Source organism: Nerophis ophidion, linkage group LG03 (genome assembly GCF_033978795.1).
Source record: "Nerophis ophidion isolate RoL-2023_Sa linkage group LG03, RoL_Noph_v1.0, whole genome shotgun sequence".
In the NCBI taxonomy this organism is placed as follows: Eukaryota; Metazoa; Chordata; class Actinopteri; order Syngnathiformes; family Syngnathidae; genus Nerophis; species Nerophis ophidion.
Genome location: NC_084613.1, coordinates 62,823,926 through 62,840,912, shown reverse-complemented (window position 1 = coordinate 62,840,912; position 16,987 = coordinate 62,823,926). Strand labels below are relative to the sequence as shown.

The 16,987-nt window shown below is 41.0% G+C and overlaps 1 protein-coding gene across 6 annotated transcripts in view; it reads right to left on the bottom strand.

Annotated features, from left to right (window-relative positions):
• evla (Enah/Vasp-like a) overlaps positions 1–16,987 on the bottom strand; it is a 102,958-nt gene that overhangs the window by 30,305 nt on the left and 55,666 nt on the right. For 5 of the 6 annotated variants that reach the window (XM_061895858.1, XM_061895857.1, XM_061895859.1 and 2 more), the window contains exon 2: positions 830–998. In XM_061895858.1, coding sequence (XP_061751842.1) covers positions 830–998 — 169 coding nt within the window. Of the gene's footprint in view, positions 1–829; positions 999–8,082; positions 8,230–16,987 lie in introns of those variants that run through there. The other variant, XM_061895856.1, reaches the window with a different exon arrangement.

Below are 16,987 nucleotides of genomic sequence, written 5' to 3'. Positions count from 1 at the left end.
AGTAAAGACCACAAGAAGGTTTGTTTACTTCTTGATGTATGTAGAAAAACGAGAGAAAAATAGAGCCCAGCAAAGCCGAACATTGATGGCATCTTGGAAGTAAAACATTTGTCGCATCTGCTTTATGTCACTGCCGGCAAACAGCGAGGGTTGATGACGACAACGATGTTTGGTGGATAGCCCCCCACGTGACGTGAAGTGAATGGTGCTCCCACGTCACAGAATGGGGTGGGCACTATCCACCAGTGGGTCGATACAGTGTTGAAAAATACGATTGACTCTGGTAAAAAAAAAAAAGAAAAATGGAGGAAAATTTGAGGTCCATGGCAAAACCACAGAGCAGCAAGGTGGTACAGGGGTTAGTATGTGTGCCTTACAAGGTCCTGGGTTTGATCTTGGGCTCGGCATCTTTATGTGGAGTTTGTATGTTCTCCCCATGACTGCGTTGTTGGCCTTAAAGTGTGAATGTTGACTGTCTATCTGTGTTAGCCCTGCGATTTTGGTAGTGACTTGTCCAGAGTGTAGCTTGCCTTCCGCCCGTGTGCAGCTAGGATAGGCTCCAGCACCCCCCGTGACCCCATTAGGGTCAAGCGGTAGGAAATGGATGGATGGATGGGCACTACCACGTAGAACATCTCTTCATGTTGGACCGCTTTTTAATGAACTTTACTTGTACTATAAAATCTGAAGAAATGTGCAGGTTGACAAAGCAACTTTTAAAGGTTCCACTATATTTGTAGCACTGCTATCTCCGCAAAGTGACACACATGTTAGAAAGTGACAACTCATAGAGAGCAAAAAAAACAAAAAACAATGCTCTGCTGTTCACCTGCTGGTCCTGCAGCTTGACACCCACCACCCTGAAGGTGTTGTTGGCGGTGTTGTGGTAGATGTTGATGCGGCTGAAACCCTGCTGGCCCGGCTTGATGGGCACCCACTTCTTACTGGCGTCATCGTAGACCATCACAGAGGCCCGAGCCTGGCAGATGCTCTGCTCGCTGCGGAAACAAAAGGACATATTGAAGATTGCCTGTGGAGTTTGACCTTATGCCAATTAGCAATAGGAACATTTAAAGTCACATTTATCAACGCAATGGATCAAAACCATAATTTTCAGAGCGCTTTGGGTAAAGACTATAAAAGTAGAAATGTTTGGTTGAGGAAGACAATATGTCCTACTGGGCATCTTGATTTTACAGAACCCAAAACCAGTAAAGTTGTCATGTTGTGTAAATCGTAAATAAAAACAGAATACAATGTTTTGCAAATCCTTTTCAATTGCCATATCCTATTCAATTTGCCAATTGAATAGACTGCAAAAACAAGATACTTAACGTTAAAACTGGTAAACTTTGTTATTTTTTGCAAATAATAGCTCATTTAATACCTGCAACATGTTTAAAAAAGCTGGCACAAGTTGCAAAAAAGACTGAGAAAGTTGAGGAATGCTCATCAAACACCTATTTGGAACATCCCACAGGTGAACAGGCTAATTGTGAACAGGTGGGTGCCATGATTGGGTATAAAAGCAGCTTGCCTGAAATACTCAGTCATTAACAAACAAGGACGTGGCGAGGGTCAGCACTTTGAGAACAAATGCGTGAGAAAATTGTCGAACAGTTGAAGAAGAACATTTCTCAACGAGCTATTGCAAGGAATTTAGGGATTTCACCATCTACGGTCTGTAATATCATCAAAAGATTCAGAGAATCTGGAGAAATCACTGCACGTAAGCGATGATATTACGGACCGTTGATCCCTCAGGCGGTACTTTATCAAAAACAGACAGTGTGTAAAGGATTATCACCACTTGGGCTCAGGAACACTTCATAAAACCACTATCAGTAACTACAGTTGGTTGCTACATCTGTAAGTGCAAGTTGAAACGCTGCTATGCAAAGCAAAACCAATTTATCAACAACACCAAGGAATGCCGTCGGCTTCACTGGGCCCGAGCACATCTAAGATGGACTGATGCAAAGTGGAAAAGTGTTCTGTGGTCTGACGAGTCCACATTTCAAATTATATTTGGAAACTGGACGTGGTGTCCTCCAGAACAAAGAGGAAAATAACCATCCGGATCGTTATAGGCGCAAAGTTCAAAAGCCAGCAGCTGTGATGGTATGGGGATGCATTTATGCCCAAGGCATGGTTAACTTACACATCTGTGAAGGCACCATTAATGCTGAATGGTGAATACAGGTTTTGGAGCAACATATGTTGTCATCCAACGTTATCATAGACGCCGCTGCTTATTTTAGCAAGACAATGCCAAGCCACGTGTTACAACAGCGTGGTTTTGTAGTAAAAGAGTGCGGGTACTTTCCTGGCCCGGCTGCAGTCCAGACCTGTCTCCCATCGAAGATGTGTGGCGCATTATGAAGCGTAAAATACAACAGCGGAGACCCCGGACTGTTGAACGACTGAAGCTCTACATAAAACAAGAATGGGAAAGAATTCCACTTTCAAAGCTTCAACAATTAGTTTCCTCAGTTCCCAAACGTTTATTGAGTGTTGTTAAAAGAAAAGGTGATGTAACAGTGGAGAACATGCCCTTTCCCCAACTACTTTGGCACGTGTTGCAGCCATGAAATTCTAAGTTAATTTTTATTTGCAAAAAAAAACAACTTTGAGTTTGAGCTTTAAATATCTTGTCTTTGTAGTGCATTCAACTGAATATGAGTTGAAAAGGATTTGCAAATCATTGTATTCCGTTTATATTTACATCTAACACAATTTCCCAAATCATATGGAAACAGGGTTTGTAGTACTACACTGTAAGTTAAGTTAAAGTACCCATGATCGTCACACACATGCACTAAGTGTGGTGAAATTATTCTCTGTATTTGACCCATCACCCTTGATCACCCTCTGGGAGGTGAGGGGAGCAGTGAGTAGCAGTGGTGGCCACGCCCGGGAATAATTTTTGGTGATTTAACCTCCAATTCCAACCCTTAATGCTGAGTGCCAAGCAGGGAGGTAATGAGTACCATTCATATACTTTTGGTAGTGTAACTGTAACAAGAACCAGTGAAACACAATTGTAAAGTGTTGGGTCATAAGGGAGACACCTTTTTGCAGCTTCCTCTCCCAACTTCCCACATTGGGAATGAACACACAATGTTAAATAAAGCAAGAAGTGGGAGAGTGCTGGTTAAGAAGGTAAAAACACAACGGTAAATTAGCTCTTTAGGCCTGTTGAGTGTGTGGTGTGGTTTAACACACACCCACATTAGCGGTGGAAGAGGGCATGTGAGTGTGTGTGTGTGTGTCTTGGTAATAATACAGTGTGTGAAAAGCCCTAAGAGAACATCACCAGTTGGACTTGATCACATGAAGCGGGGACGGGAGGAGCCAACAATGTTTGCAACTCAACAACTGATAAGAAATTCTGCATTTGTTTATCAAACATCCCATAAAGGCATTAAATTGAATAGTAGATATGGAAATATACATGTTGGGGCTTCTATGTGGGCATAGCTTACTGCGATGCCCAAATTGAAAATTTTAAACTTCAAATTGAAACACTAGCCATAATATTAACTTTTACTTTAACTTGAAAGTTGAAACCCTAACTGTAGATTAAAACCTATATTTCAAACCCTAAAACAGGGGTCACATTCAGTCTGTCAACCAGATGCTAAACAGCTCAATGGGTAATTAGGGAACATCACGTCTTATCAAAGAATGCTGGAAAATGTTGCACAAACAGGCTTGTAAGATAGGCTTAATAGTAGCACTCTTTTAACCCTGCAAAACTGGGTTCACTGCCCTATAAAAGGGCTGCAGATTTGTATTTATATTATTTTCAATAGGGGAAACAAAAAAAAACACAAAACAGGTGATTTAGCGCAGCAGAAAGGGATTTTGTTCAATCACAGAGCTCATACTAATTTTATTAGATACAAGGCTGAAGCACTTAAGTACGTGTCAGCCTTTCGCCTCACACCTCTTATCTTGACTCTCACACCTTCAATCTGCTAATGTGAGCAGCTTTACAGTCCAACTACCACAAACTAGCTCTCTCTCGGCATGACAGTGAAATAAAACCAGTAAGAAAAACCTTTACTGACTTCACAACCTGTGCAAGGACAGTAAACTACACCTCTCCCTGCTGTTAAACTGCTGTATTCCCATATAGAGGCACCTCTCTCACTTTCAGCTCAAATGTGACGGACTCAGCCGACACTATGTGTCATTAGATTTGACATCTACAGTATATGTTCATGCAATAAATGCAGTATTTTGCTTGGGAGTGACAGTGCTGTGAATTAGGAAAGGAAAACATGTTTTCTCTTACAGTATTCAACAATGAGCCGAACTTTTTTAATTCAAAGGGGAACATTATCACCAGACCTATGTAAGCGTCAACATATACCTTGATGTTCCAGAAAAAAGACCATGTTTTTTTAACCGATTTCCGAACTCTAAAAGGGTGAATTTGGCGATTTAAACGCCTTTCAATTCTTCGCTGTCGGAGCGATGACCTTTCACCCGTGACGTCACAACATGAAGCAATCCACCATTTTCTCAAACACATTACACACACAAGTCAAATCAGCGCTTTTATTTTCCATTTTTTCGACTGTTTTCCGTACCTTGGAGACATCATGCCTCGTCGATGTGTTGTCAGAGGGTGTAACAACACGATCAGGGACGGATTCAAGTTGTTTTACGTGGAGTGTGCATCGATTAGCATGGCATGCTAATCGATGCTAACATGGCAGAAATGGCAAGAATGTGTGGATATCCTGCGCCACTCAAAGCAGATGCATTTCCAACGATAAAGTCAACGAAATCACAAAGGTGAGTTTTGTTGATGTTATTGACTTATGTGCTAATCAGACATATTTGGTCATAGCATGACTGCCAGCTAATCGATGCTAACATGCTATTTAGGCTAGCTGTATGTACATTTGAAACTATATTTGCATCCAGCCTTTCCCTCCACCCACATTTAATGCCAAACAAACACTTATCAATCGACAGATTTAAGTTGCTTCAGTGGTCAAAAAATGCAATCGTTGGTTGGATTGCCAAACAGCTTCAGTAGCTATTCGCTCAATAGCTTCAGTTTCTTCTTCAATTTCGTTTTCGCTATCTGCCTACAACCATCCGTTTCAATACATGCATAATCTGTTGAATCGCTTAAACCGCTTAAATCCCAGTCTGAATCCGAGCTAATGTTGCTATATCTTGCTGTGCTATCTGCCATGTTTGTTTGTATTGGCATCACTATGTGAAGTCACAGGAAAATTGACGGGTGGATTTACAGATAGCGAAAATCAGGCACTTTATAGCCCTTTTTCGGGATATTCCATGATAGGTAAAATTTTGAAAAAAACTTTGAAAAATAAAATAAGCCACTGAAAACTGATTTTTATTGGTTTTAACCCTTCTGAAATTGTGATAATGTTCCCCTTTAAAATATTTTTTTCAATGACAGCTATGTCAATTTTTTAATCCAGTTCATTACCATACAACTGCTGCATTGTAATACTTGCATAAATGGAAAAAAAAAAAGGTATTTCTTAATAAAGATTGTAGCATCCTAAATCTGTCAAATGACAGAGTGTGTATCACCATAAGTTATAGTATTGACCCTCATACATGCATTGTTTTGATATCAGTGAAATAATTATTACAAAACAGAAACATGTTTCAAAAAATATCGGACCTGTAATTACCAGGTAGTATTAAAGAATTATGTAACACCGATAAATCCGATAACATTCAAAAATGTACGTACACACACACACACACACACATATATATAGAAAGAGAGAGAGAGATATAAATAGATAGATAGTACTTTATTGAATTCTTCAGGAACATTTAAATTCCAGCAGCAGTGTACAGAGTTGAGATCAATTAAAAAAAAAAAAAAAGTAAAAAATAACAATTATATCATTTTCGGTATAGTAGGAAAACAAAATATATTTTTGGGGGTTATTTATTTACCAAATTTGCAAAATCTTCCACCAAAAGTATTTTTTTTAGTGGAATATTTGATGTGAAGTAATGGGAACCTTGGATAGCTCAATAATTCATATTAACATTGATTTTGATTCAATATTATGTTTCGAGCAATGACAGTTTGAAAGGAAAAAAATACAGCTTTGTTTTATTAGTCAACATTGCAACTTTTTCTGAATTACATTTAACCTTTGAGCTTTTTTATTTCACTTATGTTTTTCTTTATTTTACTAGTATTTTTAGAATGTGCCGTGGGCCTTTCAAACATTAGCTGTGGGCCGCAAATGGCCCCCGGGGCACACTTTTGACACCCCTGCTAGAGATAATAAAAAATAAAAATCTGATAAATCAATGGATAAAAAGCAGAACTCTCTCGCTTTCTGCCCCTCCCTCACGAATGCTGCTGCTCCGCGCACAATTTGTTTTGTTTTTAACCCCCTCTTAACCCTGAACGTACATTGTTAATACACGCAACCCTAACTCAAAATGCCGGACATTTGAGGCATTTAAGAAACTCTGCCCTTACAGCCCCGCAAAAGAGGACATGTCCGGTGAAAAGAGGACGTACGGTCAGTCTGTCCTAGCCCGGTCTCTACTAGCATGCTAGCGAAAGAGGACATGTCCGGTGCTAGCAGCGATCCGGCTAGGACAGACTGACCATACGTCCTCTTTTCACCGGACATGTCCTCTTTTGCGGGGCTGTCAGGGCAGAGTTTCTTAAATGCCTCAAATGTCCGTCATTTTGAGTATTATTTACGCTACGTTTCCTGTGGAAACTCGTTCGGTACACCTCCGCACCGAACCGAACCGGTTCAATACAAATACACGTACCGTTGCACCCCTAATATATATATATATATATATATACATATATATATATATATATATATATATATATATATATTTACATATATATATGTAAAATGTGTGTGTGCATGTATGTATACGGTGTGGCGCAGTGGAAGAGTGGCTGTGCGCAACCCGAGCGTCCCTGCTTCAATCCCCACCTAGTACCAACCTCGTCACGTCCGTTGTGTCCTGAGCAAGAAAATTCACCCTTGCTCCTGATGGGTGCTGGTTTGCGCCTTGCATGGCAGCTCCCTCCATCAATGTGTAAATGTGTGTGTGAATGGGTAAATGTGGAAGTAGTGTCAAAGCGCTTTGAGTAGCTTGAAGGTAGAAAAGCGCTATACAAGTACAACCCATTTTTCATTTATTATATATATACACATGGGCGCTGCTAGGGGTTTGGGCCCCATGAAAATAATCTTTACAGGGCCCCCAACACATAATTTCATCATCATTAGGGGCCTCTCTGGGCCCCCCTCCATCATGGGCCCCTAGAATCCGTCTCCTTTACCCCCCCCCTCTTCGGCGCCCCTGTAAATATATACACACACACACACACACATATATATATATATACACATACATTGTCCTTTCCATCCATGCACTTTCTATCTTTTGTAACTGAGCTACTGTGTGGAACACTTTCTCTTGTGAATCATTAGAGTTTGTCTCAGTCTACGTGTAAGTCTAAATAGGTTGGATATCCGATAAAAAAAATAAAAGCTCGAATGAGGCGATATTACCTGTACTGTGCAGTAGGCGAGTTAGGGTAAGCAAATCCAACCCTACTTTTCTCCTAAATACCAAGGTGTGAGGCTGAGCTCATTGCAAACAACTTTGATCATGTAGGTAATTGTCCATTGTTTCAGAGGAAGACTTTAAGCATGCCATTTACAGTAAATATGTCACTGTGTGAGCGTTGCGTTGTTGGAGAGACGAAAGGCAGTCTGCAATATTTTAATAATGAAAAATAAAGTAGTACCAAGCGTGGATGATGAAGAGGTCCACGGGTGTGTCAAAAACTAAAAAAATAAACAGGAAACAAGCAAGACAACTTCAAAGATACTTCAAACTTCAGTCATCCAAATGTACTGTTGACTACAATGTTGAAGAATTTAATCGATTAAAACTAAATCAATTTAGACGACTAAAATATGATTAAAACTAAGCCATTTTTATCAAAAAATTATCACAAAAACTAAATTGAAACTGCTGTCAAAAATAACACTGGAATCAAAGCAGAGGCAAAAAACTTACAAGTACAAAGCAGCGTGGGGAACAAGGAACACGGGGCGCAGCATGACGTTACGCTCAGCATGAACAGAGTACAAAGATTCAGATTCACTATCTGATGAACAAGGCTGGCTTAATAAGCCACCTGGTTGACAACCAGTTACACGTCTGTCTTCTGTTTGACAATCAAGAAACAGGTGAGGGAAACAGCCCTCAGGCAGAGGTAAAGTGACTGAGTGAAGTCCAACAAGACAAACAGGAAGTGGAACAAAAAATAAGAGCGCTGGACAGGAACTAGTATTTCTAGTTTTTCATTTTACTTTCAAACGGTAATTCTAGATTCACCCCGATTGTCATTATTACAGTTTATCTTTACATCCCAAACGAGGCCAAATAAAGTTGCGAGTGCTAACACTTTGATCTAATGGGTGAGAAACATTATTGAATTTGAGTAAGAAATCATGTCAAAGTACACCAGTGGTGCCTCTGACCAAAGAACCACCGTTACATATTATGTAGAGTTTTAAATGTAGAAAAAAAATTATGACATTGTTGCGATCCACTTCATGGATCGTTTGTTGTTTACTTTTCTGTATGTTTGATCACGTTTTGGACTCTGCCGTTTCCCTGAGTTGAACACTTCCTAGTTTATACCCGTCACCATGGCAACTTAATTGTTTCACCTGCACTGGCGCCTGGCGCACACCGGTCGTTAATTATTGTGTTGTATTTAAGACCGCCTGCTACCTCAGTTCCTCCTGGACGTTTTGCTTGCTTAAGGCAACTGTTATGTCGTGTATTCTTGTTTCCCTTTTGTTTGTTCCACGCTAAGTTTAGCTTAGCCTCCGCGCGCTCGGCTCACGCTACTTCGAACTCTGAACTCTGCCTCTTGCTAATAGTAGCATTTAGCTTCCCGTGCTAAGACACACCTTTGTTTTGATTTTTTGTCAAGTGTTACTTTGGTTATTCATATTAAAATCTGCTCCTACCTTCATTCCTGCCTGCTCCAGTCCTTTGGCATCGAGAGGCGGCACTCCTCGCGCATCTAAGATACGACCCAAGCGTAACAGACATGACCCCTTTTTTGCGCCTTATAATCCGTTGTGCTCTTGTATGAAAATAGACCTGAATAGAACCGCTCAACTACAGTGCGCCTAATACTCTGGTGCGCCTATGATCCAAAAAATATGATACTAACAAAACCCAAAGTAACGCTGTGTGAGTCTCAAAGCTTCAGTCTTTTCCAGACTGTTCTCTAATCAAGTCAATACTGTAAATCAGTAGTTCTTAAATGGGGGTACGCGTACCCCTGGGGATACTTGAAGTTATGCCAAGGGGGTACGTGAGATTTTTTTTAAATATTCTAAAAATAGCAACAATTTCAAAATCCTATATAAATATATTAATTGAATAATACTTCAAAAAAATATGAATGTAAGTTCATAAACTGTGAAAAGAAATGCAACAATGCAATATTCACTGTTGACAGCTAGATTTTTTGTGGACATGTTCCATAAATATTGATGTTAAAGATTTATTTTTTTAGGTGAAGAAATGTTGAGAATTAAGTTCATGAATCCAGATGGATCTCTTTTACAATCCCCAAAGAGGGCACTTTAAGTTGAAGATTACTTCTATGTGTAGAAGAAATTTATACTTGAATCACTTGTTTATTTTTCAAAATTTTCTTTTTGTTATTTTTATATCTTTTTTTCATAATAGTTCAAGAAAGACCACTACAAATGAGCAATATTGTGCACTGTTGTACAATTTAATAAATCAGAAACGGATGACATAGTGCTGTATTTTACTTCTTTATCTCTTTTTTTCAACCAAAAATGCTTTGCTCTGATTAGGGGGTACTTGAATTAAAACAATGTTCACAGGGGGTATATCACTGAAAAAAGGTTGAGAACCAATGCTGTAAATTACATAACAATGTCCAGCCCTATCTTTGTATATAGACAGAGTACTGTATGATAACAGCTCATGACATCTCTTAACAAAGCTACATTCTCACTGAGCAATCACAAGCAGAATGTTTTTGCATTCCGAGCAAAAATATGAACAGAAAAAAAGCCTTGTGGTTGTGGTTGCTTTTTTTTTTGCCTCTAAGCCAACGCCCCTCCATGGTTAGACTTCACATTAATGCGACATTTAGGGACACTGTCAAGTAAACAATTCACTTATATCAGCCACAAAGATGCAGAACGAATAGAAATGTATCTAATTGAGCACAGTTGTCAGACTCCCAAACTGAAAGCGATCTGTTTCTGATTTGCGAGACTTTTTAAGAGTGAGTCTACAGAAGAACTGCAACAAAAAAGGAAACATAATAGACGATGCAAATGAGTGGGTTTGTAAATACAATTAAAAATAGAAAAGAGGGACTACTGTTATTGATAGGTTGCTGGATGTGTCGCATTAAATGACGGTAATTCCAAAAACACACAGACTTCATGTTTCCTGCAAGTCATACACACTCTCTAATCCCTTCACACACTCTCCACTTCAGAGAGCCTCCAGGCCGCCCGTTGGGAGAGAGAGAGGAAGGTGCCGGTTGTACGAAGTCCGATGGATCTTCTTACAAAAGCAGCAACTATTTCTGGAGCAGTTAGCAGAGGAATGGACTGATGCTTTCATTTCTCTTTTTGGACTTTTAAGCTCAGCTCTTTAAGCAAGTCACAAATAAAGCGTCCTGTAAACTGATCGTCAAATTTCAGTGCAAAACTTCTTCCGGCTTTACTTTCACTGCAAAAAAAGCACTGATCTGATTTTTTGTTTTGTTTTTTTGGGGGGTGGGGGGGTTGATGCGAGTGTACACATCATGGATGACAGCGCATCATGCCGAAAAGGTCATCTGTTGCTGAAATCTTAGTGACATTAAAGTAACACAATGAATCAACTGGCAACTACATACACCAGTCAAAATATTAGGTTCTGCATCTATCCACCCATCCATCCATCCATCCATTTCCTACCGCTTATTCCCTTTGGGGTTGCGGGGGCGCTGCTGCCTATCCCAGCTACAAGTCGCCACCTCATCGCAGGGCCAACACAGATAGACAGACAACATTCACACACAAATTCACACACTTGGGCCAATTTAGTGTTGCCAATGAACCTATCCCCAGGTGCATGTCTTTGGAGGTGGGAGGAAGCTGGAGTACCCAGAGGGAACCCACGCAGTCGCGGGGAGGACATGTAAACTCCACATAGAAAGATCCCGAGCCCGGGAATGAACCTAGGTCTACTCAGGACCTTCGTATTGTGAGGCAGACGCACTAACCCCGCTACCACCGTGCTGCCCCGACTTCATCTAATCAAATCCAATACAAGAGCAGCATCAAGCTACTAGAATGCACTTTCTCTGGGAGTGCAATGATGACATATATCACAATAAATTATTTCTTATCAATTATTAGAGGTGGGAATCTTTGAGCACCTCACGGTTCGATTACGATTCACGAAGGTCCTGCAGTCCTGGGTTCAATCCCAGGCTCGGGATCTTTCTGTGTGGAGTTTGCATGTTCTCCCCGTGAATGCGTGGGTTCCCTCCGGGTACTCCGGCTTCCTCCCACTTCCAAAGACATGCACCTGGGGATAGGTTGATTGGCAACACTAAATGGGTCCTAGTATTGGAATGTGAGTGTGAATGTTGTCTGTCTATCTGTGTTGGCCCTGCGATGAGGTGGCGACTTGTCCAGGGTGTACCCCGCCTTCCGCCCGATTGTAGCTGAGATAGGTGCCAGTGTCCCCCGCAACCCCAAAAAAGGGAATAAGCGGTAGAAAATGGATGGGATGGATGGAGCTATGGTTTATTAAATTATGTATATTGATGCAGTTTTACATTTATTTTCATTTCACTAAATAAGCGTTTATCATTTGCAACTTTTAAAAACAGTGCATTTGTAATAAGAAACAGTTAAATTATTTCCTATCACATTAAATAAATCAATGGAAATGTGTGCAAAACAGGAACATATGTAACCAATACTAAAGGAGCTGCTCGGATCATTCGGTGACGTGGCTCGCTTCAGTCAGACACATTTTAGAGCTGTCTGCATTATTGTATATACAATAAATAAATCGGTTATCGATTATTGACATTCACAAATCGATTTTATAATCGACCAAGTCCGAATTGCGATGTATCTAAAAATCGATTATTTCCCCCACCTCTATAAATGATAACGGAACATTTCAAAAGGAGTCACGAATGCTTCCACTACGGCTGCTGATAAATTGCGTAATTTCGGGGTGAATTATTTTCTCAAAAAGTAGGGCTGCAACAACTAATCGATTAAATCGATTATAAAAATTATAAAAATAGTTGCCGATTAATTTAGTTATCGATTCGTTGGATCTATGCTATGCGCATGCACTGCGGCTACGTCTCATGAGGTGGCAGTAAGCCAGCCAATGATGTGCCATGTGGAGCTCATGTGACCACGCCGTCTCCTTTGCCTGGAAACATTCGAAAAATGGCGGAGGAAAGCAGTAGCGATAGTTCAGCGGAGAAACATCTTGAGGTTAATGCTTCAAAGGAGAAAAGTGAACGACCTAAGTTGTCCAAAGTGTCGGAACACTTTACTTTAAAGACTTCAAAGAAAACAGTTTCCTGCAAAATGTGCAGCATGGACCTCGTGTGGCACGGAAGGACAACATTGCTTCGGGAGCACCTGACGAGGAGACAAGGAGCCATGGATGAAGGGAAGAACTCACGGTATGTAACTTTAAATCCAGAGTCCGGATAAATTGATCCGTTGTGTCCGTCTTTGTGTGTTTTTAATCTTTTGTTAGCGAGGAGAATTTTTTAAGGCAGCGGGGCAGCAACTGTTGTGTATTAACTTTCAGAGTGTTAGGAACTTCATTTTCGGTGTTGTTTTGAGTCGCAACAGGCATTCATGAGTTCAGCACGGCAGTTTTTTTTTCTGAGTAAAGTTAACATTATCCCTTTCCTGCAACTCAGGGGTGATGATGTGTCTGCGGCAGATTTGACTCCATTTTGAGAGAGAAAACGCACAGTTATCAATTTGGAAATAAACATAACGGACAGAAATATCTCAGGTTGGTTTCATTAAAGATCAATGTAGCTGGGCCCACTAAAGCTATGTAAATCTATTTAGACTTGAGTTACGCTTCAGTATTACTTAACATTATGACGGTGTTGGAATATTTCATGCTATTATTCACAGGCAGCCTAAAATGAATCCTTTATTATTCACATCAGAAACATGTACAATATCTGATCCAGTTTTGATCTGATGAGTTACATTTCTGTGTTATTATTTTTGTATGCCGCAATCCCAATGTCCATTTATTTAATTTAGCTGTTTTTTTTAATGTGGTGGCATATTTGCCTTTTACTTCAGAAATCATTAATTAAATCAACTAGGTGTGTATTCAGTTACATGTAAATGATGCTACTATGTACGTTCATTATATGATTTCTCTCATTTCAGAAGGAAACAAGCCAGCATTAGCGACTTGGTACAAAGGAAGGTGTGCACGACAAAGTAAGCCGCTGCATTGACTGATGCTATCCTGAATATATTGGTAACTGACATTAGGCCACTATCAATGGTGGAAGATGAAGGTTTTAGACAAATAATTCACATCCTTAACCCTTGGTTTCAAGCAATGTAGCCTGACATAAAAGCCACCCAGAGCAAATTGCTCTCACTACTGATGTGTGGACAAGTGTAGCCACCTTGGCAATACATGCCATTACTTTGGAGGAGAATGGAACATGAAGTCAATCTGCCTTACGACCATGCCACTAGAGGAAAAACATTCAGCATCCAACATTGCAGAATGGTTGGAATAAGTAGTAGCCAAGTTTGAAATTAACCCGAACAAAATTATTGGTATTGTGCAGGGCAATGGTTCACTTTATAAAAAAAACACACCTTTTTGTAACAATTGCCTTATTCTATTGGCAAGTTGAAAGAACATGGTGCCAGTATGCTTTTTTCCCCCCAATAAGATACTGGAGAGGATAGAAATGTAGTTTGTCTCTTTTATCCGATTATTAATCGATTAATCTAAGTAATAATCGACAGATTAATCGATTATCAAATTAGTTGTTAGTTGCAGCCCTGCTCAACAGTATTATTAATCTACTTGATAATTTACTGTTAATGTCTGGTTACTTTCTGTTGTAACATGGTTCTATCTACACTTTTGTTAAAATGTAATAAACACTTATTACACACAACCTGTATGATCAGTGTCAGAGCTTGGTCCGCATTGCTGGCAGTAAGTCGGACACGTTTCCAGTGAAGGTTGGACTCCGCCAAGGCTGTCCTTTGTCACTGATTCTGTTCATAACTTTTATGGACAGAATTTCTAGGCGCAGTCAAGGCGTTGAGGGGTTCCGGTTTGGTGGCCACGGGATTAGGTCTCTGCTTTTTGCAGATGATGTAGTCCTGATGGCTTCATCTGGCCGGGATCTTCAGCTCTCACTGGATCGGTTCGCAGCCGAGTGTGAAGCGACCGGAATGAGAATCAGCACCTCCAAGTCCGAGTCCATGGTTCTCGCCCGGAAAAGGGTGGAGTGCCATCTCCGGGTTGGGGAGGAGACCCTGCCCCAAGTGGAGGAGTTCAAGTACCTAGGAGTCTTGTTCACGAGTGGGGGAAGAGTGGATCGTGAGATCGACAGGCGGATCGGTGCGGCGTCTTCAGTAATGCAGACGTTGTACCGATCCGTTGTGATAAAGAAGGAGCTGAGCCGGAAGGCAAAGCTCTCAATTTACCGGTCGATCTACGTTCCCATCCTCACCTATGGTCATGAGCTTTGGGTCATGACCGAAAGGATAAGATCACGGGTACAAGCGGCCGAAATGAGTTTCCTCCGCCGGGTGGCGGGGCTCTCCCTTAGAGATAGGGTGAGAAGCTCTGCCATCCGGGAGGAGCTCAACGTAAAGCCGCTGCTCCTCCACATCGAGAGGAGCCAGATGAGGTGGTTCGGGCATCTGGTCAGGATGCCACCCGAACGCCTCCCTAGGGATGTGTTTAGGGCACGTCCAGCTGGTAGGAGGCCACGGGGAAGACCCAGGACACGTTGGAAAGACTATGTCTCCCGGCTGGCCTGGGAACGCCTCGGGATCCCCCGGGAAGAGCTAAACGAAGTGGCTGGAGATAGGGAAGTCTGGGCTTCCCTGCTTAGGCTGCTGCCCCCGCGACCCGACCTCGGATAAGCGGAGGATGATGGATGGATGGATGGATGGATGGATAAACACTTATTCTTTTGTTATTTGGATACTTTTCATTAGTTTAAGCCAATACCAGAAATTTAGATATGGATCCAAAATCAAATAGTTACAGGTGCAGTATTGATAGACAACATTTTCAAGATTAGTGAATAGTAAAATGTTTGATTACAAATATAATCAGACAAAAACAGAGGATGGGGGTGTAACAGCATCTGTAAAATATTGTAATTCCTTCATTTAATTTCTGTTTGAGGTACAAGTAACAGTTATCTACAATAATGTTTCTTCTACAAAGTATATCATTTTGCATGTGTTATTTGTTTTTTAAATAAAACTTAGTTAAGAGTTCAGTACAAGTACTTTATCAAAATGTTGAGCACATTTAAAAATACCACGCTAATAATAATAACCGTGATAATTTAGGTCACAATAACAGTGATAAGAAATGTTCATATACACTATATTGCCAAAAGTATTTGGCTACCCGCCTTGACTGACATATGAACTTGAAGTGCCATCCCATTCCTAACCGATAGGGTTCAATATGATGTCGGTCCACCTGTTGCAGCTATTACAGCTTCAACTCTTCTGGGAAAGCTGTCCACTGTGCTTTGTGCACTGGTGCACAGTCATGTTGGAAGAGGAAGGAGCATGGAATTGTCCAAAATGTTATCCTGGAGCATTCAAAGTTCCTTTCACTGGAACTAAGAGGCTCAGCCCAACTCCTGAAAAACAACCCCACACCATAATTCTTTGTACACCAAATGGTACACTCGGCACAATGCAGTCCGAGTGTAACATCGGACTGCATTCGACTGCAACCCCCAAACCCAGACTCGTCCATCAGATTGCCAGATGGAAAAGCGTGGTCATCACTCCAGAGAACGTGTCTCTACTGCTCTAAAGTCCAGTGGCGACATACTTTACACCACTGCATCAGACACTTTGCATTGGACTTGGTGATGTATGGCTTAGATACAGCTGGTCGGCCATGGAAACCCATTCCATGAAGCTCTCTGCGTACTGTACGTGGGCTAATTGGAAGGTCACATAAAGATTGGAGCTCTGTAGCAACTGACTTTGCAGAAAGTCGGCGACCTCTCTGCACTATGCGCTTCAGCATCCGCTGATCCCTCTCTGTCGGTTCACGTGGCCTACCAATTTGTGACTGAGTTGCTGTTGTTCCCCATCTATTCCATTTTCTTATAAGAAAGCTGACAGTTGTCTTTCGAATATTTAGGAGCGAGGAAATTTCACGACTGGATTTGTTGCACAGGTGGCATCCTATGACAGTTCCACGCTGGAAATCACTGAGCTCCTGAGAGCGGCCCAATCTTTCACAAATGTTTGTAGGAACAGTCTCCATGCCTAAGTGCTTGATTTTATACACCTGTGGCCAGGCCAGGTGATTAGGACACCTGATTCTGATAATTTGGATGGGTGGCCAAATACTTTTGGCAAATTAGTGTATATAGTGTTATTTTGTATTTGCAGAGATAATCAAGTTGGGTTACTCTCTAGAGCAGGGGTCACCAACCTTTTTGAAACCAAGAGCTACAACTTGGGTACTGATTAATGCGAAGGGCTACCAGTTTGATACACACTTAAATAAATTGCCGGAAATAGCCAATTTGCTCAATTTACCTTTAATAAATACATCTATATATCTAAAAAAAATTGGTATTTCTGTCTGTCATTCCGTCGTACATTTT